This window comes from Crocodylus porosus, unplaced genomic scaffold, assembly GCF_001723895.1.
Source record: "Crocodylus porosus isolate Cpor-Errol unplaced genomic scaffold, CroPor_comp1, whole genome shotgun sequence".
NCBI lineage: Eukaryota > Metazoa > Chordata > Crocodylia > Crocodylidae > Crocodylus > Crocodylus porosus.
The window spans coordinates 89,312,855-89,340,677 of NW_017728918.1; the positions used below are offsets into that span (position 1 = coordinate 89,312,855).

At 41.1% G+C, this 27,823-nt stretch overlaps 1 protein-coding gene across 1 annotated transcript in view; it reads right to left on the minus strand.

Annotated features, from left to right (window-relative positions):
* Positions 1–1,248: 1,248 nt before the first annotated feature.
* REV3L (REV3 like, DNA directed polymerase zeta catalytic subunit) overlaps positions 1,249–27,823 on the minus strand; it is a 209,484-nt gene continuing 182,909 nt past the window's right edge. Inside the window, exons 23-32 of the mRNA XM_019537923.1 lie at positions 24,525–24,769; positions 22,070–22,178; positions 20,983–21,189; positions 18,863–18,972; positions 16,644–16,758; positions 14,734–14,871; positions 11,091–11,281; positions 9,693–9,939; positions 7,505–7,714; positions 1,249–2,380 (exon numbers count right to left, since the gene is read on the minus strand). Of these exons, the coding sequence (XP_019393468.1) occupies positions 2,240–2,380; positions 7,505–7,714; positions 9,693–9,939; positions 11,091–11,281; positions 14,734–14,871; positions 16,644–16,758; positions 18,863–18,972; positions 20,983–21,189; positions 22,070–22,178; positions 24,525–24,769 (1,713 nt within the window). The 3' untranslated portion in view covers positions 1,249–2,239. The remainder of the gene's footprint in view (positions 2,381–7,504; positions 7,715–9,692; positions 9,940–11,090; positions 11,282–14,733; positions 14,872–16,643; positions 16,759–18,862; positions 18,973–20,982; positions 21,190–22,069; positions 22,179–24,524; positions 24,770–27,823) is intronic.

Genomic DNA, 27,823 nt, shown 5'->3' on the forward strand with positions numbered 1-27,823 from the left:
ACCTCAGGGTCCACGCATGGAAGTCTGGTGCCTTGCTGCTGCCTCCCTACACTCCCAGTGAGAGACTTGTCATGCCTCTCGCTTAGGAACACTGAGGCGAAGAACTCGTTGAGGAGTTCAGCCTTGTCCCCTCTGTCCGTCACCAATTGTTTCTGCCCATTTTTAGACACAATAGGATGTTAACTCCTTATGTACAAAAGTATTCAGTGCAGTAGGTCCTCAGAGGAATATGAACAATAATTATTTTTGAACAGTCTCCTTCAGTTGCCTGGAATAAACAGCTCAAAAGTTTGCAGATGACCCAAAAATGGTTGGGCTTGGTCAGTCATGAAGGCTGGATTGCTTGGGAAGGGAATAATTTGAAGGTTAATTTAGCGATGGTAAAAAGACAAGGATCAGATGAGGCAGGCTGTGCTTATAATGTGAGAGTTTTCCAGAATGCATTGACACTGGAGAGGATGTGCGTGTGTAGCATTAGATAACTAGTTGAGCCTGCCCTGCTGTTACTAAAGGGTGAACATGATCCTTGAATGTACAGAGGACTATCAAACTGAAACAGACATTAAGGTCCCTGGCGCACATTCATTTCATGGGAAGGGGGAGCAGATCAGACTTTTTTTTTTTTTGAGCTAGCAAACAGAGTAAATATATTGTCACCAGGTTGTAAGGATGGTTGCCAGAGCCTTGAGTGCTGGTGGGGCGAGGAGAGTACAGAACCCTGGAATTCTGAAGGACCTATGGATCCCCTGGCCCTGGGAATACATAACAGGATGTGAAGTCTTCAGATTAATACCTCACTTCAGAACATCCCTTTTAGGAGCACTTTTGTCCACTTTTGGAATGCTTTAAAAGATGCGCATCTTGGCTCAGCTGGTGCCTTGAAACGCTTCAAAATCATTTGAAACCACTTCAAGTAAGATCTCCCCTGAGAATTTCACCAGGTTCTGCTTTGTAGAAGCTTTCCATCTGCAATGCTTGTGGAGAGTGAAGTCTAACAGCGGATTTTGCTAACAGTCTTTTTCCCCACCCTCAAGTTTTCAGCTGAAGTGGCTAAATTAATAAAATGGAGGGCACTGTTCTGTGGGACGGTTAGAGTGATATGTGGGAATGTTTACCGTATGAAATGGTGGTATAACTTCTGAACCTATCAATGCCTATTTGGCTAGTTAACTTGACTTTCTGAAGGGAGCACATACTCTTAAAACAAAGTAATGACTTGGACTACAACCTTAAGTTTAAAACTGCATATAGATTTACCATATCTCATATTTTATTCAATTTAATATGGTTTCCATTATTAACTTCTAAAACAAAATGATTTCCAGTTTAGAAAACAATGCACTGACCACATAATTCCTTTTTTGTTTTATACAGTTATACAAATATTCTAAATACACATTTTGTCAAGATGATGGCAAATAAGATTTAACTGTACAGTACGTAAGGAAAGAAAATATTTTAAGCATATTTAGAAGCAATAGAAATGTCTATACAAAACAAGCAAAAATGGAATAAATTTTTTTATATTTAAAGTATTGCAACAGTCCCACAGGTTTGTAACAAAAATGTCTTTGCACAGTTCCTCACAATGCCCCATTAATAGCTAAAGCAAGACAGCAATTTATAGAAAATAATGTTTCAAAATGCTACACATGATACTACTGTTTGCACAGTCTGATCAAAATAACAAATCTACTTGGAATCAAGCAAAACCGAGGAGGAAATATACCAACCAACTTTAAAATTATCTGTATAAAATTCATTGCACATTATTTTACTCAGTTGTTTGAAAAGTAAAAAAGTGTATTTACAAAATATTTCGCAGACAAAATTATAAAGTGAATGGATAATATCTCTATAACACGTCTTGATACTGACAGTTCAAGAACACACACTAATGGTTTTATCGTTTCAAGAGGTTTTCAGTGCTTCTTCCACAGCAGCCTACTGGGAAGTAAACTTGACTTCTACTTTGAAATGGATTTACAAGATGTTACACACAGCGATTTCAACATCCGCATTATAAAACAGTATGTTAAAAAGGTGAAAGGAAGAAGAAATTTGTACATCTTAAAAAGTGAGCTATTCATAGATCAACAAGTGGATTTTTAAATGTTCGTCATTTTTCAGATAGGAAACCAACAGTTACAATGAAAATTGAAAAAGCACCATGCATGATAGTCTTAGTGTGGTAAACACTGAAAAAAAATAGCACCTGAAATCTTGTAACACAGATCATTTAAAACTGGTCAAGTAGTTGGCGGAGATACGGTGCCTTTGATAGCTCTCGGCTTACTCTGGATAACTTGAAAAGTACTGGACAGTTCAGAGAAACACACTGGATCTGTCGGTCAAAGCAACCGGTACAGTTCTTGCATATCTAGATATTGAAAAACACAAACAGTTTCAGTAAAATTAATGGAAGACTAAAGTCGAGCACAAATAAGACTCATTTGAGCCACACACAGCTTTCCTTTAATTGAACTTGGTTCTGCTTAGAGCTGAGAATCCTATTAGTAGTACTTCAGGAGTGGCAGACCTGAGCGTCCCCACAGTGCCCTCCAACCCTGACACAGAGGTGAAGAGCAATTCAGTCTCTGAGCTGCAATGGCCTGTGTCACCTTGTGAGAGGTCTGAGATATGATCATCATCCGTGGTGACCTGGACTGAAACCAACATCTTACACAGTTCACCCTCAGTCTCATTTCTTAAATTCTACTGCCATCTGGTGGCAGTTAGGAGAAGTCAGCCAACCCATTATAGATTAATTTAAATAGCAATATTGAAAATCAAAGTTGTTTCAGACTATTATCTTATGGTCTATTCTTTCTAATGATTTGGTGCTAGAATTACCAATGTTACTGGGAGAGGAGCAAATTTTTTTGTGGGTAATACTTCTACACAAATCCTTGTCTCCTAGTTCTGAACCATGACAACTACATCAATATGCCAGTGTTACTGGGGATGTTTAATTGTACAAAACTATAGCAAAAGGGACAAGTAGCTTAGATGCAGCCTTGTGATTTATTGCTTTCATCACAATTCTTAAAATTTCAGTCATTTTCTTTCACTTGCTCCTTCAAGATATCTTCAAGAGGCCCCAAACTTTGTAAAAGGGAAACTCCACAACCCTCCTTTTACATGTTAGTTTGATCTTCCATGCTGCATTTTTATTTCCACGTTTTCCTGACATTTTTTCATTCAGCACCATTTATATTCTGCAGCTCCTTCCCTTTCTGAAAATCTACCTCTGTTCTTGATCTGCAGCATTGTCAAGACCCAGCATTAAAAAAAACCCATGAGCCATACATCCCACAAAAGTCACTGGATGTTAAAAGACAAAACAAAACACTGGGTTATTTGACTTTTGAGCCTCTAAGGATTCATGATTTCAAACTTTTCTCCACAAACATCGTAGTAACTCTTCTTGTGTAATCAGGGGATTTGAGGAACTGGGGCTTAAAAACACCACCACATTTTATAGGACTTGCAATAACTGCAAGAGTTGGCAAAACTGGGTCCTGTGTAAATGATATGTTTCTTGGTTCCAAATTCTCATAAGAATCAGTGAGGACTGTTGCTTACAGGAAATAGTGAAAGCTTTATTTTCACTCAATCCTGTTAGAATTATTTAAGCAGAAAGCAAGCAACAGCCCAGTGTGTGCAGGTGCTTACTTGAGGAACTGAAGCTGAAGAACTAGCAAAGAACTCAGTATGTGCAGGTAAAGGCACACTGGCTGTAATGTGTGATTCACACAACTGCATCTCCTGCTCTGCCACACGTGCATGGCAGAAGGTGTGGGATAGCACATTACAGGTAATCATGTCTTACTGCCCGCGTATGGATAGCCTGATCCTGGGCTCCCACTGAATTGGCAAGAAGCAGGCACCCATGGCTGGGAACCCCCTTTCTGAGGGGGTCTCTCAGCTGCGGGGGTCATGGGCAGCTGGCACCCAGAGACCCTGCAGCTGACAGGACTCTGGGTTCTGGCTGAACTTCATGGGCAGCTGAGATCCAGAATCCCTTCAGGTGCAGGACACTCAGTCCTGGCTACATGTGAGGTGCAGCCAGGACCAAGAGCTCTGTGTGGGTCCCCACGTTCATATACATTCAAGCTTTAGGGATGCAGCAGCTGTGATCCTTGGGGCTTGCATGCCTCTGGTCAGGAACCCTGTTAACCAACAGGTCTTCCAGCCACAACCCTGTTATATGTGCAAATTAAAGCTCAATAGCAGCCAACTATAAAGTTAATACACATTTTTGAGGTCTAACTTTACAACTGGTTGGAGCTTTTTTTCATGTGATAGCTACTTTTTGTGTGTAGCTGGTCCCAAGTTAATTGTGCAATTAACAAGTTAATTGAGTGATACTTGTAATGTATGGGGGGGGGGCATAAATTAGAGAGAAGTAGGGGTGGAAAGGACCTCCAGAAGTCATCCAGTCCAGGCCTTAGATATGTGATTGCAACAAAACCAGAGTTAAAAAACAGAAAATCAGGGCATAAATTATTACTGGCCTGGCTGAGCTGCATGCAAGGATGACCCTCTTAATAACACTGAAGACACTGGTACAGAGAATGCCCACAGTTCATGTTCTGTTGCATCATGGAACTTCATAGTTCAAGAAAGCCCTTTTAGCAGCAGATGAAAAAAGCAAAAGCAGAATAAAAGTGGGTGGGGACAGGGATCCCTGCAAGTCCTCTTGCATTTTCAAGTGGTGGGAGAGAAGCGCATGTACATATCCAGGCAGAATGCTTACACTGGTCTGGAGCAACAGGTACATTTTTGCATAAGTAAAACCTTTAAGCTCTGGGGCTCAGCCACCAAGGAAATGCAGCATATGCCCCTTTGCTTCTTTTGTCCCAGAACCAGAACAAACAGCAGCAGGCAGGGAAAGAGGAAAGGAATTTCCACATCTTGGTTGCACAACATGTAAGAAAAGCACTTGAAAACATTTTTCAAATGGCAGCAAGGGGGCACAGACAAAACCTCAAGAACCACAGCCAATGAGACGTCACATAACAGGAATGTTCCTAACCCTTCCATTTGGTTTTGAAGGTGACTCACCCAATCAATTCTCCATCTCCTGACAAGTGCGGATTGCACATGGCAATTTTAATATAAAGATTATATGTTATAAAATACCACCATTTGAGAGTGCGCACATTTCCCTTAAGAGAGCCATATTTATCATTCAGCTAGTTCTATCCTGCTCAGCGTATACAGTTTAAATCTAAATTGCTCATCCCCTCTATCAAGCAGCAATAGGTTAATTGTAATGGTTATACATTTAGCACACGTTAATGAATAAGTTTTGCAGGTTTGGAATCCTTTCAGCTCAGGGGACTTAGCTGTTAACACAAGAAACGAGGTTCCCACTTCCACCAGATTTACAATACAATTGTTTCCAGGGCACACTAAGGGAAAGCTACTGCTGGCTCAAAAGACAATCAATACGTTGTAACCAGGTGGTCAGAATGGTCCAGAATTTGACCTATCATTTAACAATGGATCAAAATGCTGTGACAAATGATGCCTCCAAGGCTTCTATAGTAACTGCTCACAGGCCGATTGTTACAGAACTGGAAATGTGCGAGTGGGCATGAGTGCATACGAGTCAAATGCAGTATTTAGCACTTGGTGGTTAGCTTAGACAGAGGCTGCTGCTCTGAATGACCATTTAAGAGATTGGGGCTCTCTTTCTAGCCCCATGGGTTAAGAGCACAAGTGGAACATGCAAGCAAGTAAGTTTTGTGCTTCCCAGGCTCCTGGGGCAGCATTAACAAGGCTATGAGAGCAATGGCAACTGCAATTAAAGGAAACTACAGCCGCAGAAACAACCAGCTCTGAAACGCATGGAACAAATTTACACTGCATTTTCTTGAACTAATATATTAATTTTAATAGATTTGACTCCTCGCGCAGGCAAGTTCTACAATGCCTCCCAAAATTAAAGGTGAGCTCAATGCTATCCCTCCCCCTCTTTCCTCCATATTTTAATCAGGGTTTTACGTATCAACTCTCCTGGGGTTATCAGGAAAAGTCTGACAGAAGAAGAAGGTTTTACATTTCATTCTAAGGCTCAGATTTGTGATCACTTCTGGCTCTTCTTGGAGTGCAAGTTCTACTTTGTTGGACTTGGCATTGAGCATGCTCTACCCCTGTACACCTGGGTCATGATTACAATACCCACAGTAGCTGCACTACTTTAAATCAACAAAGCTAGAACAGTCTTGATGGGGGGAGCTTGTGCCACAGGCTAAAACAGCAATCAGCTGCCGCCTGGGGTGAGGACAGTGAACAATGGTTTAAAAGCTTCTGCAAAGCTCTGGCACACTCAAGAAGCTATAAACACAATATGTATATGCATTTTATTTGTAATCGTTTTACGTCTGAAACAAACTTTGGATGTGAAGGAAAAATGCAGAGTTTGACAGGCTGTACTGGCCACCTTTCTTCATTTATAGCAGGGCAGTCCCACTGGCAGCCTGTAGGACAAATGCAGTCCCTGGCAAATTGAACCATGGTTCCTGGTCTGGGTGCTGTTCACCTCTTTGCTCTCTTGCTGCTGCCACCGGAGTGTCCAGCCTCTCTCCCAAGCCCCCTCCAGCTTCTGCTGCCTACTGCTGCCTCTGGGGGCAGGGCAGGGTGGGACTGAGCAGCCTGTAGTGCTGAGGGAGTCTGTGGCTGGAGGTAATGGATGGGACATGGAAATCTTGCATGGCATCTGCGCCAGTGCAAATCATCAGGAATTGCCCATGGTGTGGTGGCACTGCCCAATGTGTGCAAGCTTGCATGGGGCTGCTTGGCATGGCACATCTACATTGTGGGCGGGTGAATGTGTGTAGTGGGGGAGGGAACCTTGTAGGGCGCATACGGCACATGGTGCACGTTTGGGAGGCCTGCAGCCCCTGACCACTCAAAAGCCGAACAGCCCTAATTCCTGTATTCAGAATTGCCTAGTTATATGTTTAATATAGTCTCTGCTCTTTCTTTAGGTGCATATTGTTTTTCTAGCACATGAACACTTCCTGTTACTACCTGAATCAAAACTGGAACATCATCAGTTATTCTGGCATAAAATGCTGTTGTCTTTTGGGATGAGTTTCTAGAACTTTTGCCATTTTCACAACAAATGAATTCCACAGTAGCATTCATGCTCCTGTGGTAGGAGACGGGGAGAACAGAGAAAAAAAGTCTTTTTGTTCTGTGCTGAGTGCTTTAGGTGTTTGGATACCATGGTAAGAGATGTGATACAAAACCTTAGATAAAGATACAGGAAGACATCACAAAGTCTGACACAGCTGGATTACTCTTTCTATTCCATTCAGCTTTAGAAGCAAGAATTTTTAAATATAAAACTACCCTCACTAATATACTGTCCTGTGGTCTTTTATACCATTGGGAGAAGGTTCAGCCACCTTACAAATGATATGTCCTTGCACTGCAGACAGCTGACTAAATAAATCAAACAGACAGAAGGTCGTGTCAGTTTTAGTCTTACCGTGACCAGTTGTTCCTGTTTACGTTCCAGCTCTCGGATTTCTTGGTTGAGAATCACTGCCACATGTTGTGGTTGGCTTCTGCATTTACTACAGATCCCATGCTGGGTAAGCTCATCACACACAGGGCAGTGCAAGGTAGTGAAATACTGGGAGATTGTGCTTTTTCGGACTTCCAGCTCATTACGGGCAGTAGAGGTTGCTTTCTGGATCTATAAAAAAAAAAAAAAAGAGGAAGTCAAGGGGCCAGCTTTATTTATGCATATACACCATTTGTCATATATATTTTTAACTAATATAAATAGAATCAGGCCTGCAGAAGTTGCACTCATATACATTCACTGACAAGAATTCCAAGCAAGTCTCTCACTAAGTGTATGACTTTCCCTTAAGTGATTCAGTATGTGTTAAACTGTATACACAGAGACCACCCACATGCTGTTAGCAGTTTCACAGCCATGCTCAGCATGAGGAAGGGACCAAACAGCAGAAGAAAGAAGCAATAACAGAGTCATATACTAGGTATATTCCTGGATAAGAGCAGCTCATTTTGTAAACTGGGCTCCCTGAAACTTTTTCCTTAGCTGCTGGTCTGCCTTGTGTCCGTGTATACCTATGGCTGCAGATCCAATTGTCTTTGCCATTTCACATATTAGAGGCAGATTTTAATACCCATATTCAACACATTAACCACCCCCCCAAATCTGTGAGCAGTTACTCCCAATTCCTGCCTCTCGCTCACCAAAAACTATTTCCAATTATTTACACAATTTCTATCCCTGCATGTTTCTTTTGTATTCACTGCTGGTTGTAGCCTTCCCGGGGTGGGGGGCGGGGGAGGCGGGGCACCGAAATCAGCTTGGGCCTCAACAAAGATGTCAGGTTGATTCAAACATCAAGACTGTCACCTAACCCTGGCAGAATTTGCTTCCTACTACTCTAGCCCCTCTACCTGGCTGCTACTACAAATCACATCCCTTGTGCTATTACTTACTATGAAACTGGGAGGCTCTCAAGAACTGGCTATCTAGTACTGACAGTGGTGGGTTGGGAAGAGTGTGTATGAATGAGCCTTCTAGTTCCCTCAGCAATATACTGAAAAAATGTCACAGTTTTGAAGTTGGTAGTCATGGCGATATCTGGTGTACACAACAAGGGCTGGAGGCACCAAGCCTCAGAGAAGAGTGAAGAGCAGCCCGTTGTTGCAGCCTTTTCAGGACCTCCCAGTATTGTGGAACCACGAGTTCTACTGCAGCTATCTGCTGTAGGCATCAGCTTGCAGATTTCACAATGAATTGGTCAGCATGTGGGAAAAACAGAACTGAAAGTAATCAGGGATAAGGTAAAGGCCTTGGATGGAAAGAAAGTGAGAGGTAACTGGCAAGTACAGTTGGTACAGATGTTATTAGCAAAAACAGCCATCACTGCTTTATTAAATTATTAAAACGATTAAATAATTTTAATTATTAAATGATGATTAAACTATCAATAAAACATTAATGAGATCTGATGCTGTTTTCATAAGTAAGGATAACCTAACTTCTTGTTATAAGCCTGATGTTTTATCCTGCCTTTCAGCAAAACCAAAAGCAATCCACCTGACCATTAATCTATTACATTAAATTTATTCCTCTAAAATTTGGAATGCAAGTCACTTTGTAGACGTTAACATTAAAATTTTCCCTGGCATTCATTTTTTCAAAAACTGTCCTGCAGCATTTGTATGTCATTTCTTCTACAGACATTGACATAGAAGTTTGATGTAGAATTATCAAACTTTATTTTTCCCAAGTGTCCCTAACGAGTTCCAGGGCCTTTTAAAGGCTTTGAGTTGATGCAAAATGGGAGTTAGAGTTTGTAAAAGTGCTATAAACAAAAATGTATAATCATATTTGTGTGTGTGCGCGCGCACATGCACACACACGTGTTTAATTGAAAACAAACACTGAAGTATAGTGACCAGGGAAACATAACTGGTGATCAGTACTGATTTCGCAGAGAACCTGTTGTTACAAAATGAAAAATCTTGTAGAGAAGGCTGGGTAATTTAGTTTATACCTTCAGACAATGAATATTGTCTTGTAAAATGACTAGCACTTGTTACTTCACGTAAACATTACTGTTTTTAAGATAGAATAATCTAAGTGAGTACCATGCAGATACGCTGCAAGTATCATTTGACATGCTTACCCTTGGCAGTTCATGATACCAGCTGAACACATCTATGCCAATCAGCGAGAAGATTCTAGCTAAAGGTGGAAGAATTTGTTTGGTGATATAGTAAGTAGCATTCAGCCTCAGGTTGGGATCTTGTAGGACTTCAATGGGCCGTCTCACCAGTTGTATAAGTGGCAATCCAGGCATGCCATACACAATGACATAAGGTACTCTTTCCCCAGCTCGTGGCTCAGAGCGTCGGTCATAAGCAAGCATCCTCCTGTTTAAAAATACTGTCTTAAAACATACTCTAAAATGAATTATTAGCAAGTGAAATGACTATAAACTAACTGCTCCCACCTGAAGGTCCTATTAATGATTTTAAAGCCTGAAATCCGTATCTAACATGCACACGTCCACACACAACCTTCATCTTGAAGACAGAAGTGTGCCCTACACAGAATGCAGACTATGCTCCATCTTTCCTATATGGCCACCTGTAGTCACCTTTTTGCTACTTTTTGTTTAAAAGGAACACTTTAAAAAAGAGCAGCCCCACTATAATAGAATGAAGACACATGTCCAGAGTGCAAAGGACTTTACATTCTTCAACTAAAAACAAGGTTCGATCATTGTCAGTCATTTAAATCTTTGAGAAAAGATATGGCACTTATTTTAAGACAGTGATTTTCAACTGTTATGGCATACAATATTAAACACTCTTAGGTATACACTCACATAAACATGCTTCACAAGATAAACCTAGAGATTTCAAACAGGAATCCATAGCATCAAAAACATTCCGATTTGCTACGACCTGAGTTCTTTGCAACAGAAGAACTGCTCTATTATTTTTCCATAGTTAAAAGAAACCAGTGAAGGCTAAGGGCTGGCATTTTCTGAAGGGTGCTTTGGGTCTAAAATTCAGCTTTAAGAAATTCTGTATTGTGCAAGGACACAAATTAGGTGACTGGCAAAATCTGTTGAATCAATTTGCATATACACTATAACAGACAAAAAAACCCCAGCATGAAACATGCACTACTGGTAAACAGATTCATTCTTTAATATCACACACTGTGGCTGAAGTACTGTTTAACAGCATTAAAATGCAAGAATCTGCTAGTAATATTTATCTATAAAATGATACTTAGTGCAAGTGAGAGGCCAGATAGTCTTAGAGATTGAAGTCCTTTATATAAAGTGCAGGAAAAGTATAAGCAGTAACAGCAGAGGGTTCATTACATTGTCATGACACTAGGCCTTGTTTTTGACCTCCAGGAAAGTCTCTCTTTCCAGGAATAAAGAAGCATTTGGAATTCCATAACCCATCTGCCCTCTGGGGAGGTGAGGAGATCCTCAACCCGTGTTAATGGAATAGTTGCCTGGTAAGTAAATTCATAAATCAGAGCTTTAGATACTTCACATTACCTTGTGATTTCTAGGGCTGGCACACAGGCTCCTGGTCTGTAAGCAAAACTCCCTCTGTATTCTTTTGCAAAGATAAAGTCTTGTATACTGGCTTTCCCTTCTAGTAACTTCAGGCATTGATTCTGAACATATTGTTTGATTTGACTTATGTCACGAGTTTCAAATAGCAGCTTGATAGAACGCTCAAGTATCTTAAAAAAAAAAAAAAGAACTTATAAAAATCTCATTCAAAATTGGAAAAGGAGTTTAAATTCTAGTAGGATATAGTCTGCATTTAAATATATATAAATTAATGTTTTTGAAGTTATTCTGTAAATGTAAGCATGTATGAGATGTGTTGCTCTCAGTAGAGACTTTCGAATCATTCTTTTCTTACTGTTTCTATTTTGCAAAATAAAGAAAAACTTTAAACACTGTGTATGAAAGATGTACAAAAAACTGACTGCAACTACTGCTTAACAAAGGGGGTTTTTTAAAAAATCTAAAATAGACTATTACCTAACATCCTTCACTAACCTCCTCTCCACAAAGATGTTCACATGAAGACATTACGAAAAAAGCTAATCAGCTTGAAAGAACTACAGCAGCACTCTAGGTGGAAGAGTCATTGGGTGTTTTGTAATGGTAACACTGGCTACTAGCTACTTGGGGCATCTTTACACGCGCATTGGGGTGGAGAGGGGGTACTTTAATTAGAGCAGCTCTGATACCATTATCCTTCTTTGACAAAGAACTTGTCCTACTGGATACGGGGGAAACAAGCAGATATGATAGATCTTGAGTTTAGTGCAAGGCTTCTAATAGTCTCATAAACAAGTTAGAGTTATGATCTATGTACAACCATCATCAGGTGGGCATACAACATCTCTCAAAGAGAAGCATCAATGAACGGCTCCTTGTCAAGCTGAGAGGGTACCTCCACTAGTGTTTTGTACAGGTCCATCTCGGCCTCAAGCTATATTCAATATTTTCATTACCATTGTAGAGGACACTTACAGAATTTGTGCTTGGCACCAAGAGTTTTGGAGTGCTGGATCAGAATTCAAAATGACTGTGACAAATTGGAGAGCAGGTCTTAAAAACCAACAACATTAGGTATATAATGTGTAAAGTCACTATACTTTGGAAGGAGAAATTGATTGTACAAATTACAAAACAGGGACTATCTGGTGGGGCAGCTGTATGGCAGGAAAGGATCTGAGGATTATAAACTGAGCCAACACTTTGATGCTCTTGTAAGAGCAAATCTCATTTTGAGATGCATTTACAGGAGTGCTGAATATACGACAAACATGTAAGTATTCTGCTCAACTTAGTACTGGTGAGGTCTCAGCTGGAGTACTATGCTTAGTTTTGGCACTACACTTTAAAGAAAGGTATAGACAAACTGGAAAGAGGTCAGGGAAGAGCCATTTGAATGGCAGGAGGCTTTTAAAACATGATCTATCAAGACAAGTTGAAGGGATTGGGTTTATTGTCTTCCAATATGTAAAAGGCTGTGAAACACTGATCAATTCTCCACAGCCATTCAGGGAAGGACAAGAAGAGTATGGCCATATGATCAATTTGCCATGCTATAAGTTGGTAGTTACTGTGTCCCTGCTTTGTGTCAGTGGCTCCACAGTACCCATCCACATGCATGCATTTCTCTCACTTTCTGCAGGGTAAGGGCAAGCACATGGGCTGTAATTGCAAAGCAGATGGCGTGGAAAAGCTGTGTCCCTAATATCCTATTGAAAAAAAAAATAGCTTAATTTGCAACAGTAAAGTTTTTAACTGGATATTAAGGAAAATGTTCTAGTTGTAAGAGTGGGAAAACACTGGAGCAAGCTACTTAGGAAGCTTGTAAAACACCCCTCCTTGGAAACTTTGAGGAACAAGCGAGACATGTTTCTTAGGGATGCGCTAGGTAAAACTGGATCCTGCCTCTGTGCAGGGGTAGAAAGGATGATCTCTTGAGGTCCTGTCCAGCCCTGTATTTCTATAGCAGTGGCTTCAAAGGGGGACAGGTAGTGTAAGGGAATTGTTATGCTGCAGCAGTAACAAGTGATACAAGTGAGTGAAACTGCCCCAACTTTGACTCCTGATGAAGCAGGGTTTAAAGTCAGAGCAGTTTTGCTATACTTGTATCACTACAGGCTCATGCAGCCTGTTCTTAAGTAGTAGCTCCAGCACCTGAGGGTGCTCCACATCTTCTTTTGCCCATACCTATGCTTCTATGCTAGGCAAATACATTATACCAACAACTGCTTCAGTTTATCTGAGATGAACAATTTTTCCAGATGTATTGGGAGAAAGTAAAAAGCCATCTTCTGCAAAGAAGAGAATTAACTATCACTTAGGCCAGGGGTACTCAATCCCAGGCCCCTGGGACAGATTAAGCTGCTGGCACATGAAACTCCCCAAGGCTCTGAAAATTTGGTGGCAGGGGAATGGTGGCACTACTTCCCAGCTGCCAAACTGCTGGATCTGTAGGCAGCCCTGGGCTTTATGTGCTCCTTCAGGCACCTAACCCCAGTGTGCACAGCCAGTGTCAGGCCTAAGGGCCTAAGCCTGGCACACTAAGGTAGTGTCGCACCTCAGGACCAATCCCAGCCATGTGCGAATGAGAGGGGGTGGTGTGGGGCCTCAGGGCCTGATCCATATGCAATTCACAGCGCCTTGGCTGGCCCCTGTGCACGGGGCTTGATCTGGCCCTGTGCTGCTCATCTGGCCCATGGGACCCAAAGCTTGAGCACCACTGACTTAGTATGCTATTGCCATGGAACAGAAAATAACTCCCAAACTAACAAATGCAAAAAGACAGTTTGGATTTAATCAAAAGTAGCTTAACAGAAGACTAACAAAGAAGCTCATGGGGTACTGGGCCATGTTAGAGAGATTCTAGTGGCAGCTGCTACGTATCATTGCTCTATCAACCTTGTATCATTTTTACCTCTTGTGTTTATACTCTCTCCTCTGCCTGACATTTTTCAACTATTGAAGAGATTTTTTTTTGGAATGAGACAGAACATTCTTTTGCCAACTTGTCTGAATCACTACAGATGAAACAAGTCAGAGGTAAAAACAAAACAAAAAAAGAACATGTAGCTGGGACAACTGACTGAGGCAAACACTTCAGCTTTTTAGGAAGAATTTGTTCTTGATTTGACTAGGCACAAAAGATTTTTTTAAGTCAAGTTCAAAATGCACAATTAAGGAAGCATAGATTCTACATGAATTATTGGGCATAGGGAAAACTGTAGTTGACAGGGATACCTTTAGGTAGTGGAATTCCCTGAGAAGTACCAAGTACTTGAAGAAAATGGACGGAGACCCAGGGTGGGCATTCTGTAGAGTTTGTATAGCGTTGAAGGAAGGGTCCTGTGTTCTCCAAAGAGTAAATGCACTGAATAAATTAGGGGGTGGAATGACTGCCAGATGGTAGACTGGGAATTGGCAGGACCCTGTCGTACCATGCGATACCCTCAGTGAAAAAAGCCTGATCTCAAATTACTAATGCTGGGGGAAAAGGTAGGAAAAACCTCAAACAGAGGGGCTCTCTCTAGACTTAAATATTATTTGGAGGCAGCACTGTATAAAAATGTAAAAGAACTAGTTAAGCATATTTCATTAACTTAAAAGATTATGCATGTTGTCTTACCTTGGAAACAGCAGGACAGGAATCTCTTCGGACTGTTTCTATACCTTTTGCATCAAATACTGGGTCCTTTTGGTCCAGTGTTTCATACATATAACCCACATACCTCTTCTTGGTTTGCAAGACACATGGCAAATAGACCTGTTGAATTAAGAAAAAAACTAGCACCTTTAATGTGAATTTACTAGCAATGTAAGATTGAATTCTTAGAGAATTTGCAAAGAGTTATTTATTTTTATTCCTTTTTCACCCTTTGTCTTGTCACAAAAATAAACAAAAATAAATTAAAGGTCTGCAAAGAAAGCGGATTAGGAGAGCGTCATTGCTTAACTGTAGTCACCCTGTTAGACCTAGGAAGATACTGCAACATGTGATATGCCTTCTGAGAACCCTGCAATATTCAGGGAGATAGTAACACACTGTAACAGAGGTATTCTTCATTATTAATTGCCTTACTTTTCTGGACTGTAACCAGACCCTCTTTTGATATAATTGTACATTTAATTTAACAAAGTTAGCTTTAAACATCAAATGGAAGAAAAATCTTTCAGCAACAGCGAAGATCTTTAGTTGGTGTAACTTTTAAAATGTGAATGCACGAGAATAAGGCACTTCCACAATAACTAAACTTTCACTAGCTGTTCCTCTGGGATGCAGTATATTATTTGGAGTCACGCTTTTTCCAGGAACCCATTCTCTGTGGGTGGCTTTGGGTTGTTATTCTGTATGCTTATTTTTTGTATTCAATAGAGGTAAGTTTTCAAAAGGTCTTTAAACACTTGTTAAATAACGATCACTGCACTGATAGCCATTCCTCCCTTTAAAAAAAGAAAAAAAAGAATCCAACTTGCTGCAAAGAGAATTTCAGAGACTGAGGGTGAAGTAAGAACTGAACCTTTTGCAAATGTCCCCAGTCACTGGTTTACAACTTGTCGCAGGTCAGAGGTGTCCACGTGTACAGTGCCCTAGTGTTCCAGGTAGAGCAGTAGAGCACTTTTTAGGCAATGAAGTGCTGTAGCTCCAACACCAGGGAATGGGAGTGAGCACCCATCCTAGTAAGTAGAGGGGAAGAGGAGTGCTTGCACCTGTGCTTTGGAGGTCCCAGGGGACAGGTGACCTGTGGCAGGGTATTTTTCACTTTTCTTCTCTCCCCTTTCTCCTCAACATGAGTCCAATAAAATTCAGTAGCCTGCAGTTAACTGAGGTCTGCAGTGTGCTTGCCTGGCTTGGGGTGGCTGGAAGGGGGTGGGAGGTGGGAGTGTCTTTTGGGTTTCCAGGGGCTGGGGATGGGGCATGATGAGGGGTTACAGTCAAGTAGGGAGCAAGTTGTTAGAGGTAAGCCTTTATTGAATAAGCAGTGTAAAGGAAGAGTTAAAAAGTGCCAAAAAGAGGTGGGGAGGGAGGAGGAAGGGGCAGTGACTATGTACCCAAGTATCCAGTTGCAGAACTGGGGATGAAGAACAATGCAGTGTGGGATGCCTGGAGGACCAGATCTGTGTCACTTAATGCTTGGAGTTCACATACAACACTGAACCAGCGCACTTTAAACCAGTTCAAAAGAGTACCAGATTTTCCAGTTAGACTTGTGAACCATTTCAAGTGACTTCAAACCAGTTTTAAGATTTTGCATATCTATCCATTTCAGTTTTAAAACCCACTTAAGCTAGTCTCTTAAGTATTAATGTGTGTCTATGCCCTGACTGTTGCATCTAGGAAGAAAGACCATCTGTTGTCCTAATGTAAAAGTGGGAAATGCTCTTGTTTCCTTTGCAAACTTCCTCTGACAAGTCTAAGGAAACCAAGGTCATAAGTTTTAAGCAACATATGGTTCAGATAAATCATCAACAGACCAATGCGTTTGAAGGAACAACATGTTCTAGCCATATATTTAGAATAAAACGTTTTTCCTTTACCTTTTCAAACTTCAGTTTTACTGGTTTGGGGTTTGTAGCTGTTACAGCTTCAGCAATTTCTTGACCAATCTTAAAAGACTGTTCCTTAGTGGCTCCTTTCAACAGTACAAACATGCTAGAATATAAGAAGTAGAAACAGGAAATAAGGATACTGATACTTCAAAATCTCTCTTGGAATGGGACATCTACAGTAAATCTGTCAATATCTTTTTGCATGGAAAACAGGATTACCAAATTTCTAGATTGCTGGTTGTTCTACTCACTGAAATATAGTGCCCCAGCCACTTTTTCAGTTGCCTCTACCAATTCAATTTGCATTCTGGGTCTCTCTCTGAAGTTACTTCTGTATTTCTGGTTTGCTTACAAGTAGCCCAAACCCTGGTACTTGTGGTGATGCTATCAACAGCCTTAGTATTGGAATGCTTGGTGTAGGGAAAGACCCTCTCAGTACTGGAGAGCAGCACAGTCTTTGCTATTGGAATAGATCCTCAGTGCTTACTCTGCTTTCAGTATCATGGGATTGGTAAGGAATCCTCAGGAAGAGAGATTCTTGGCAGGGGCTAGCTGGTTGGGATTTCAAGGACTACCACTGCTCACTATTGCTGCAGAAGCAGTCCTCTTTGTTGTCCCTGCCTGAGTTCTGTGGCTGTTAAGTGGTGCTATGCAATGCAACCTGGGAGTGTGGTGTGGTTTTCTGACTAAATGGGGTTCACCACATGAGAAAGGAGATGTGTTTCTCCATTGTGTTCAGCATCACTTGCATGGTTCTAGCATCTGTTGTCACAGCAACAGTACTGTGATTAAGAGTTCCTAGGGAATGAAAATTTCACAAATCTTAAGGATAAAAGTGGGACATGCATGCAGTTTTCCAGAAACAACAAATTAATCACACTTACATCTGCTCAAATGCCTTTGCAGAAACCAAAGAGAGCTAAAGACTCTGCTGTAAATTTTGCATAGAAGACTATCCAACTGGTGGCCTTCAGACTGCATGTGGCCCCCAAGAGGTTAATTTGCAGCCCTCAGGCCCTGTCCCCCTCCCCCCACCACAACTGCTTTCTTGCTGTTGCCACCAAAGTCCATGGGGGGACAGGGTGGCATGGTGCATCCTTGCAGGAGCTTGTGGTTGGGGGCTGGGGAGACCCAGGGACTTTGCACAGTGTGGGGGTGCTGGTATGGCACAGTGTGGTGTGGAAGTGCCAACACAGTTCAGTGGGAGGAGGAAAGGGAAGCAGGGGACTCGCATACAGTGTGGTGTACAGCTCACGCAGCACTTAGCTTGGGAGCCATGTGGTCCTTATGCTATGGGGCCAGGGGACTTGTGGTCCCCAGCTGCTCCAAAGTTGGAGAGCCCTGCCTTAATGGTTACTATTGCTGAGCTGATCATCAGCACCACAGAGGAGGAGTGGCAATTAAATACTTTTTGGTAGACCAGGGTCCACAAATGTTGAAAGCATTATCACTTTTAACACGAACAAAGTTCAGGACCAAAAATATGTCACAATTTTATGAAAGGGAAGCTCTCCGGTTCCCTCTCTATAAAACGATCATGATACTTGGGCGTTTTGGGAGATTTAATAATGACTGGTTCTTTACCGAAAGTTAATCAGAAGGATTGCTTAACCATAGCTATCTGCATAATTTACTGTAGAATAGTTATGACATGCAAGCTATTTCCATTGTAGTTAAGTGTGGAAGTGTTCCATGCAGGACCAATATTACATTAAAAGTCAAAGAAGCACTCACCTACAGATCCTAGTCATTTTTTTACTCACTAGGAGCCTCATCCATAGATGAATACTAATTGCAGTGGCTGGGTGCTGTAAACTACACCAGCATAACAGCTCCTAAATTAACTTTTGCAGGGCTTGCAGATAGAAGCAAGCCTCTGTCCCCACCAAGACCAGTTTGGGAACTGTCCTTCCCTCCAGCTGGACCATGAAGCAAGGTGGAGTTGGGGGTGTGTGTGGGAAAAGTGGAAGCAGGTGTGGAGAAAGTCTAGTCACAGCCCGGACTCTATAATATAATTCTATTACCAATACTTGACTGTGTATTCAATATACCAGGGAAAAATGTTTATTAAAAAAAACAACAAAAAAAAAAATACAGAGAGCTGCCATAAGCGTAATATTTGAATCAGGATGATAGCCTCCTTTGCAAGTTTAGTTGCATATGAGTAACTGTTTCTTATATCATTGGAAGCAGCAGCTATTAATTACCTGTCAGTATCACCATATACAACACGAGCTCCCCATTTTTTTGTATCATTCACCAGCTTTATTGCTCGCTCCAATGTCTCTCTGGCTTTGTGGACAATACTATCCCCAATCTGCGAAAAAAAATAAACTGAAACTTTTTTGTTTTTATTTTACCACAACAACTGCTATGTAACACTGGCTTTGTTCTGAACTGATCTTTTAATAAGCAGGACCATTGTAAAACAAACTGATACATTTGCTGGTTTAAAAAAAAACGTAGCAAATGGAAAGAGAATTCTGGAAACGGGTTACTGAAAGCTGCATGGTTCAGGGAATAGCGAAAGAAATGCTTAAAGAGATAGAGGGATTAATTTAGGAGGAAAGATTAAAAATGGCTTAGCTTGCCCAAACAAATGATGAAGAGTTGCAGCCTTCTACAGATATCTGAAAAGTCAAAGTAACCACTAAAAAATGATTAAACTGACCCAAAAGGTAACAGGTAGAGGTAGTGAAATTTAGTTGGAGTAAAGAGAAGAGTTGGTATGGGGCATGACTCTCACAGAAATGCTAGGCCATGAGTTATTCACCTCCTGAAGAAAATGATTGAAATCCCATCATCTGTGTAATTTAAAACTAAACCAGGCACATGAGAATATACTGCAGGAAAAAATGTCGATTAGCATAGAGGTGGACATGTGACCCAAAGAATTTCCTGTGTAATTTCGATTATTCTGTTGAAGCAGAGATGTCTTGAATCCATACAAACTTATCAGTTGCCAGTTTATAAAGAAACCAGTTCAATTAGGGTTCAGAGAGAGCAGAAGTTAGCTGCATTAGCCTGGAGTCAGGCAGAAGACAGAATAGATTTGCACCTTATAGGCTACATCAGAGACGTGTACCATAAAGCCTTGTAAGCTGCAGCTTACTTCATCAGATGGTGTGAAGGAACTGCAGGAAGCAAAGCTTCTAAACAGAAAGCAGTGATTGTATCACAGAGCTTACAAAGCTTATGTTATATTTCTCAGTTTTAATTAACCTGTTTGCCATACACTGAAAAAATTCTTATTTTGTTCAAAGAATCATAGAAAATTAGGGTTGGAAGGGACTTCAAGAGGTCATCTAGTCCAACCCCCTAAAGCAGAACAATTCCCTAACTAGATCATCCCAGCTAAGGCTTTGTCTACCCAGGGGGTCTTAAAAACCTCTAACAATGGAAATTCCAAAACCTCTCTGGGTGACCTATTCCACTGCTTTACTACTCCCCCCAGTGAGAAAGTTTTTCCTAATATCTAACCTAAACTTCTCTTGCTGCAACTTGAAATCACTGCTCCTCGTTCATGAAATGATCAGACTTGAGAGGTTGTCTGTTCATTTTTTCTTTATTCGTTCTAGCTATTAAATTAAGCTAACAAGTATATTTTCCCATTAAAATTGTACAACTCTCAGCCGAAAAGAAAGCACTGAAAATACACGCTGGGGAACCAGCACACTTACAAGATTCTAATCCCTACACAGGTGAAACTCATGATTTAAGGAACTGAAATAGTTTTTCTTGAGCATGGACATTCAGGATAGTGTTCCAACTATTTAATTATATCTACTCAAACACAAATGGGACGTTTGTAATTCTACGCTATATTGTACCATATACGAACCAACAGAAATAATTTAAATACAGTATGAAATAAAATTAAAATGGAATGCACATAATTTGTTCCATTACTACTATGTTATAATGAAACAAACTAATGTTTAACACTAGTGTTTAGTCTGTAATGTTTCTGTTCATTAAACAAAAGGCAAGCACTGAAATAAAAAAGTACAAAAACAACTATAATATCTTGCTTTACTGTTGATGAGCAGAACTTCAATCCAATCCATATTCACAAAACTATTCTTTACACATGGACTAATTCTAAATATTCTATTACAGTGAAAAAACAGGTTTCAATTATAGTAAGTTCAGCACTGAAGCCAAGGATTTATTTTTTCAGTACTTTAAGAAAAAAACAAACCGCTTCTATGGTCACATAGAAATGATTAAATGTATTTTTCAAGGAATGATATTACGTTAAGTCATAATGTCTGTTTTATTAAGTCTCTTTCCCAAATCCCCTTCATACTATATCAGCAGACCGTACCTCAACACATGGCATTCTTCCAGAAAAGTTAGCAGCAGTATAACCAAAGGTGACATTGGCTATAAGTTTAAGACCCAACTGACGTGCCTCAAGCATTCGTACTATAGCTCTGTCATGCTTGTGAGTCTTTACAGATTGCTTCACCATTATCCTAGTCTTCAAAATTTCTTCTAGCATTCTTGGCAGCACGCCCTTCCTTACTGAAGGCTGCCACAAAAGAAACAAAGAAAAAACAATATTAAAACATCCAACCGAAACAAAGAGAAAGGACAACCAGAAAAGCAAGAATGAGTATCTAACCCTTGATAAGAATACACAATAATGATGAGGTGCCTGAGACACCAATGATCTAGTGGTTAAAGATACTCAAAGCCCAAGACTTAATTTTCTTCTTTTTGATTGGTCAATGAAGAATGTAATATTATGTACTTTTATATTTATATAAGGATCTGTTAACTGTAATAGGATAGGAATATTTATATTCACATGTTCAGAATTGTTTTTTAAAATTAATACTCTTCATAGTATTTACTTTTAAGAGTACAGTGTTTATTTTACATTAAAAAAGTTGGTGATGGGGTAACAGCTTGTAACAGTTTGGATCCACATTCATTCATTAAACTAGTCAGCCAGCTGTACGCATGACAAAAATAGGCCCAAAATGGAACTCAAGGAGCTTAATCTCCAAAAACACAGACTTTTCCCTGAGAAAGTGCTTTACCAACTGAGTTTCAGAAAAACTGTTACATGTGGGCAATTACGTTTGATCCTAGCATGTGGTACAAGCATAGGCATAATTGTACTGTACAATCAGAAACATATTTTTAAATGCAGAATAAATAAGCTTTCACTGAAACTAAAAAGATTACAATCAACATTTTTATTTTTGAACTATCAGAAGTCCAACTGTGCGATGTGTTGGCAAGTGCTAGAAGATAAACAGACTGACATACAGAAAAATATTCTTTTTGCTTTTAAAGCTGCAACATATAAACTGCAATGTATCAATCCAAAAGGATTTTTATCTTATGTTAATCAATGAACTAACTTGTGAAAAATGTCCATCACACAGGAGCATAATAATTACCTTGACAAAAGCCACTCCACTGGGTGATACTGTAATATCATGCCGGATTTGGTAAAGTAAATCAGGAGGTACTCTGAGAGAGGTGCAGCCAAATTTAAACTCATCATATCTAGTAAAGAATAATATTAAATAAGCAAACAGAAAACTATCAGTTCCTTTATATTCAAATAAACTGGAAATACTAGTCTGTACTAAAATACTTACAAGTATTAACACAGATAATCTCAAAATTAGTTACATTTTGCTGTAAACAAGCAAAATATTGCTGTGCCAGTGCCAGCAGTGAAGGAGTTAATGCCACCACTGCTCCACCCTGTCACTGTAGCTGCCAAAGCCACATCATCAGTGTGGGCAGTAGGTGATTTTTTTGTCACCAGTGGCCATCAAATACACTAAATTCTGCTGCAGCCTCACCCCCTACGTATTGGACCACACTGATGCTGCAGGTCCAGTTGCCATGACAAAGAGGTTGAATTGTGGCAGCATTAATTTCTTGTCTGCTGGGAGCTGTGGCAGGTTGCCAACTGTCTAAATTTACAGACAGTCCATAAAAGAAACCAAAAAAGGGGCTAAAAACACTCATCCACGAAGTCCATAAAAAAGGATAGCACTATCTGTAAAACAAAACAAAACAAAAAAACCTTTTAAAAACCCTAAGAACCAGTGAGCTTGAATGAAGATCTGTCATTGGAATGGTGCTGGACTCAACACAGCAGCGCCACCTCATGGCTGAGCAGGAGTGCAAACCCTGCACACTGTTGCAGCCCATGTGAGGATCCAGAGACCCCTCCCCAACCTAAACATGTACTGCCACTGCATCTCATCAGCTGTCTCCTGCCTGTAATGGCTGCTTACTTAGCACCTAGGTACAGCTACATGGTCTCAGGGGCTAAGTACAGACAGTCAAAAAGCCCAAGGCTGAATCGATTCAACCTTCACAAGTTAGTTTAAGCTCTGCAGTTTCAACCAATAAGCAAGTGAACAGACATTCACTTTTCATTTCTGAAATGCAGCCACATGCTTGCAGTGGCCCAGGCCAAAAGCTGGGGGGCCCTAGAGCATTCTTCCCTGCTTGACTGGAGCAAACAGCTTGGGCCAAGACTAGCCTGCCCACCCTGCGTGGGGGGACGGGGGAGGTGCAAATCATCTTGGGATGCTGGGGGACAGAGTTAACTTGAATCTGTAGGTGATCTGGGACAGAAGTTCAATAAACCAACTGAACCTAAATCAGTGAAGTCTGATGCTACATCCATCCAGGTTTATCTTAAACTTGTTTCAGCCATTTTGAAAGCAGTTTATATGCACTGAACTTCTGTTGCGTTACAGATTTGCATTACAGTTTCTGATTACTTATACCAGTTTGTGTGTAATTTCTGTCCCTAGCCAGGCAGGTCTGAAGCACTGGATGGGACAGGGAGTGGTGGGGTGTGTGTGGTCTGGACAGACCTTCAGGGCTGTGTGGGGGGAGGCCTGTGTCAGTGAAGGTCAGATTTGGGGGGAGGGATGACAGGCTTGGTGGGAGCAGCAAGACGTAAAGCCATTGCTACAGTCAAGTAAAACTTTCTTAAAAACTGGTGTTAAACACCTAAATCTGAACCCTGCCCTTGTTATTGCTGTCCAGAGCCTGGCACAAGGGTTACATTTATATTATGTAAAACATGTCAGTAAAAACAATGTCAGTAAAAAAGTTTGATCATCAATAAATACTTTGCAGAATGTTTGGAAAAAATAATTTCTTGAGTTGGCAACCATGAGCTGCAACAAAAAGCCTCAGATGATTCACCACATAGGCTCACTGACACTCCTGCTTTAAGCCATTTAAAAATTTCAAATCATAACACTTAAGAAACTTTATACTAATGCCCAGTCACCACTTAAAATATCTTCCAACTCTTCCAAATATTGTTCCATAAAAAGTAACTTCAACTAAAATAAGCAGCAGGTTTTGCTTCTTTAAAATTAAAAAAAATCATCATTATACTTTAGGTCAATCTGCTCTTTCAGTTTAGCATAATTAAAGGAACAGGAAACAATAGTTCTTAAATTAAAAATCTATATATAGGCATATAAAGGAGGAGTATTACTTCAGATTGGAAGAGTCCCAATTGGTTTATATATCACATTTTTAAAAATAGAAACCTTAATGTAAACAGAACTGATTAGGGTCAGAGGCATGCATAAACATGTTATGACAAAACATGGAGAAAATATTAGCTAGAATGTGTCTTGACCTCTGATTTAGTCACAGTTGACATCCAAATTTCTAAGAATACTAGTTATAGCACAGAACTCGTAATTACAAATTGTTTAAAATTACTGCTGAAGCTTAGCAATGTTCCTTATTGCAACCCTTTGAGATGCTGCTATCTGCTCTCATTGGTAGTTGAGGGTTCTAAACATCTTACAAAAGAGTCTTGTAGGATCAAGGTTTATCTAAGAAAGAAACATTACTTACTTTCCTAAGTTCTCAACATGTCCCAGGCAGGTTGAAAAGCAGTAATTGTATGCTATCACTATAGACGGATACAATGACTGGAAATCTAGAACAAGAACAGCATTGCTGTAGAAACGGGATTCTGGCTCCATTATTAGGGGAACACATTGTGGGGGTCTCATCTGAGCTCGCTGCTGGATACTGGGTGTCACAGCAATGTAATTCATCGGTTTAGCAATACGCAGCATCATTGACTCCACACGATACTGCAAAACAATGTTTAATATACCAATGTTTGTTAATATTTCTAAAGTACAATATAGATCCTAACTATATATCCATATACATGTGTATTTGGGATGCTCTACCTTTAAAACGGATAGCAAATTTTCCAACAGAATACAGCAAATATTTAAGATACACTTATCCTTCATAAAGTAGAAGAATTGTTGCTTGTGTTTTAGCTTTAACTACTGAGAACCTTGCATTTTGATTGTTCAGCTATTAACAGTGAAATGAGCATTTCAATCAAGATATAAATTTGCAGCAATATATATGTGGCCATAGAGCTTTCAGCAAACAGATATCAACAAAGCTATATCTGTGCTAGACTTACAATGTTGCACAAACAAAACATAATGGCATATGATTCTTAACGTAGCATTTTAATAGAGAACCAAGTAAAAAAAACCCACTGTAATCAATAGAATTTAGATGTATTGATGTGAGCTGCCTACATTAAGAACTACACTCCACAATATGGTTTTACTAGCGTGAATAATAAATGCAGACTAATTTAGTACTTATGTAGTCCATTATCACTTCTCCAGGTTTCCACACTCAGAACCAGAGAAGACACCAAGAGATGAAACAGTGCTGAAATCCACTTAAAAGGATCAATGGTAGAGCTGGAAATACAACCCAGGTCAGCTGCCTATCTTGTAGGCTTGTTCCTATTCAGTGCATCACACAGCTTAATCCCTCTGCTGTGAAAAGGACAGGCAAGAAAAAGCAAGGCAAAGTACTTTTATCTTGCTCAAACCAACACAGTGACATCACCAGCTATTGAATGTCATAGACTGAAACAGGTAATAATACTATAAACCCTTAAGGGGTTTTTTAATTATTATTTCTATAGATGTAGATATACATCTCGTAAAAATACTGTATTTTCCTGCATATAAACACACAGCTTTTCCCCCTAAAAGTCAGCCCCCTCAAAATTGGGACATGTCTGTTAAGCAGAGAAACTGACCAGGATAGAAGCACCCTGCTTTGATTTTTGTCCCATGGTGCAGTAGCTGTTGCATTACTACTCAGGTAGCTGAGAGAGACAATAGACTTAAATAGCTCATTGTTGTCACTTCAAAACTATTTAAAACAAAACAAAAAAAAACCTCTCTGATGTTCCACTAACCAAAATAATTTTTATTTGGGCAATTTTGCTGTCTGCCAGCTGCTCCTGGTTTCTGCCCTCTTATATCACAGCCCTGGAAACTTTTTACCTCTTTTCAAAATCATGAATGTATCTATGGAAGCCAGTCTTTAGCAACAGCTAGGGTTTCAACTAAGCAGGAAAGGGAGAGCAGAGTTATTTGAAGATTAGGTTGTGTCCCTGCTCTATGCAGCCATAACTTGAGAATTTTTTTCTCTTCTTCTTTCTGACTTTCAAAAATAAGGTGCATATTATATTATGGGCTGTGATATAAGCAAGACAAATACTGTACTACTACTTTAATATCCTTTTTCAAAATAAAAAAATCCTACAACTCTGCATTCTTATATCCCCTTCCAAAAGATCTCAAGAGTATTTTAAAAAACAAACAAACAAAGAATTAACATATAGTATCTATAAAAGACAGAAATAATATCCCTGGAAAGGAAACACTGGAACAGGCAAGGAATGTATAAGGAAGCAGGAATAGTACTTAAATCTTCTGAACTCTTATTTCCTGCTGTTTAAACCATGATTACCCTAAAAAGTGTCCCTCTCCCAGAACAAAGATCTCCATATCAGTTTCATTAACTGAGGTTACATTCATTCCATTTGTGATTAGAATACTTAGCCTATGAAACAAATAATTGGAAAAATAATTGTAGAAGTTTGCCTTGTTATAGCAGCTTTTTATGCTAGTGTTTTTAAGGTTGCAAGCACTTTTAGCTCAAGCACTTGTATACCAGGGGTGGGCAGAATCCGGCCCACCCAGGCCATTCTGTCTGGTCCATGGGGCCCCTAGACATTTTTTAAAAATTAATATTTATTTGCCTCTGGCTCCTGTCAAAAGTGACAGGAGCCAGGGGCAGTAGGACCCAGCAGAAGCCACAGCAGGCTCCTGGAAAAGCAGGGCCCACCTTGCCCCATCTCCACCAGCTGGAAGGACCATGAGGCTGTTCCTGCCTGTGGAGTGAGAACTTCAAGTAACTAGAGCAAGGGCGGGGCGACGTGCTGCTGGGGCTGGGGTATGGGGGGTGTGCAAGCTGGTCCCTGTCTGGCCACAGGACTGGGAGCAAGGGGGCGCAGAGGCAGCAGAGCCAGTGGGGCCCAGAGCAGGGTGGCTTGCCTCTCTCCATGCTGGGGCAGCTTGGCCTTGCTCCACAGAACCCAGCCAGCTGCGCCCCGGGCTCCTGCCACCCTGCTCTGGGCCCTGCTGGCACTGTCCCCAGGGCACTGCCTGGCTGTCGCTGGCTTCCAACTCCTCTGTCCAGCCCTGGGGGCAGCACAGGGGCCGCCTGGAGTGGTATGACCCAGTAGGGACGTGGCCTGGGACATGGGGAGGCAGTGTGGAACTTCCATCCCGCACCCAAGGCTTGGGGCGGCAACGGCCTGGCTGCCCACCCCATGCGAGGCTACAGTGGGTGCTGCTGCCCCGGGGGGGAAGGCCCGGGCTCTCCTGTCCCACAGGGGCCCAGTGGCAGCTTGCTCCTTGGCCCCAGGACAGGCAGGGAGGCTGCAACAGGAGCAGGAGTGGATCCGTGACTGCTTTTCTGCTCCAGAAGCTGTGAGGAGCCCAGCTTCCCTGAGGAAGCTCCTGGCCAGCCCTGGGGGCAGCACGGGTCACCTCCTGAGGCTGCTGGGGGTGGCACGACATGGCAGGGTCCTGGGTCAGGGCATGGGAAGCTTGGGGAGGCTGCAGGAGATTTCAGAGGAAAAAAACAGCGGTGGCTCTGCGCCGGCTCCTGGCGCAGCCTCCCACCTGTCCTGGGGCTGGCGGTATGAGCTGCTGCCAGGCCACTGGGCCCGAGGGGTGGTGGGGGGGAGGAAGGCTGGGCCTTCCACCCAGGGTGGTGGCACCCACCGGGGCCACCCATGTGTGTGTGTG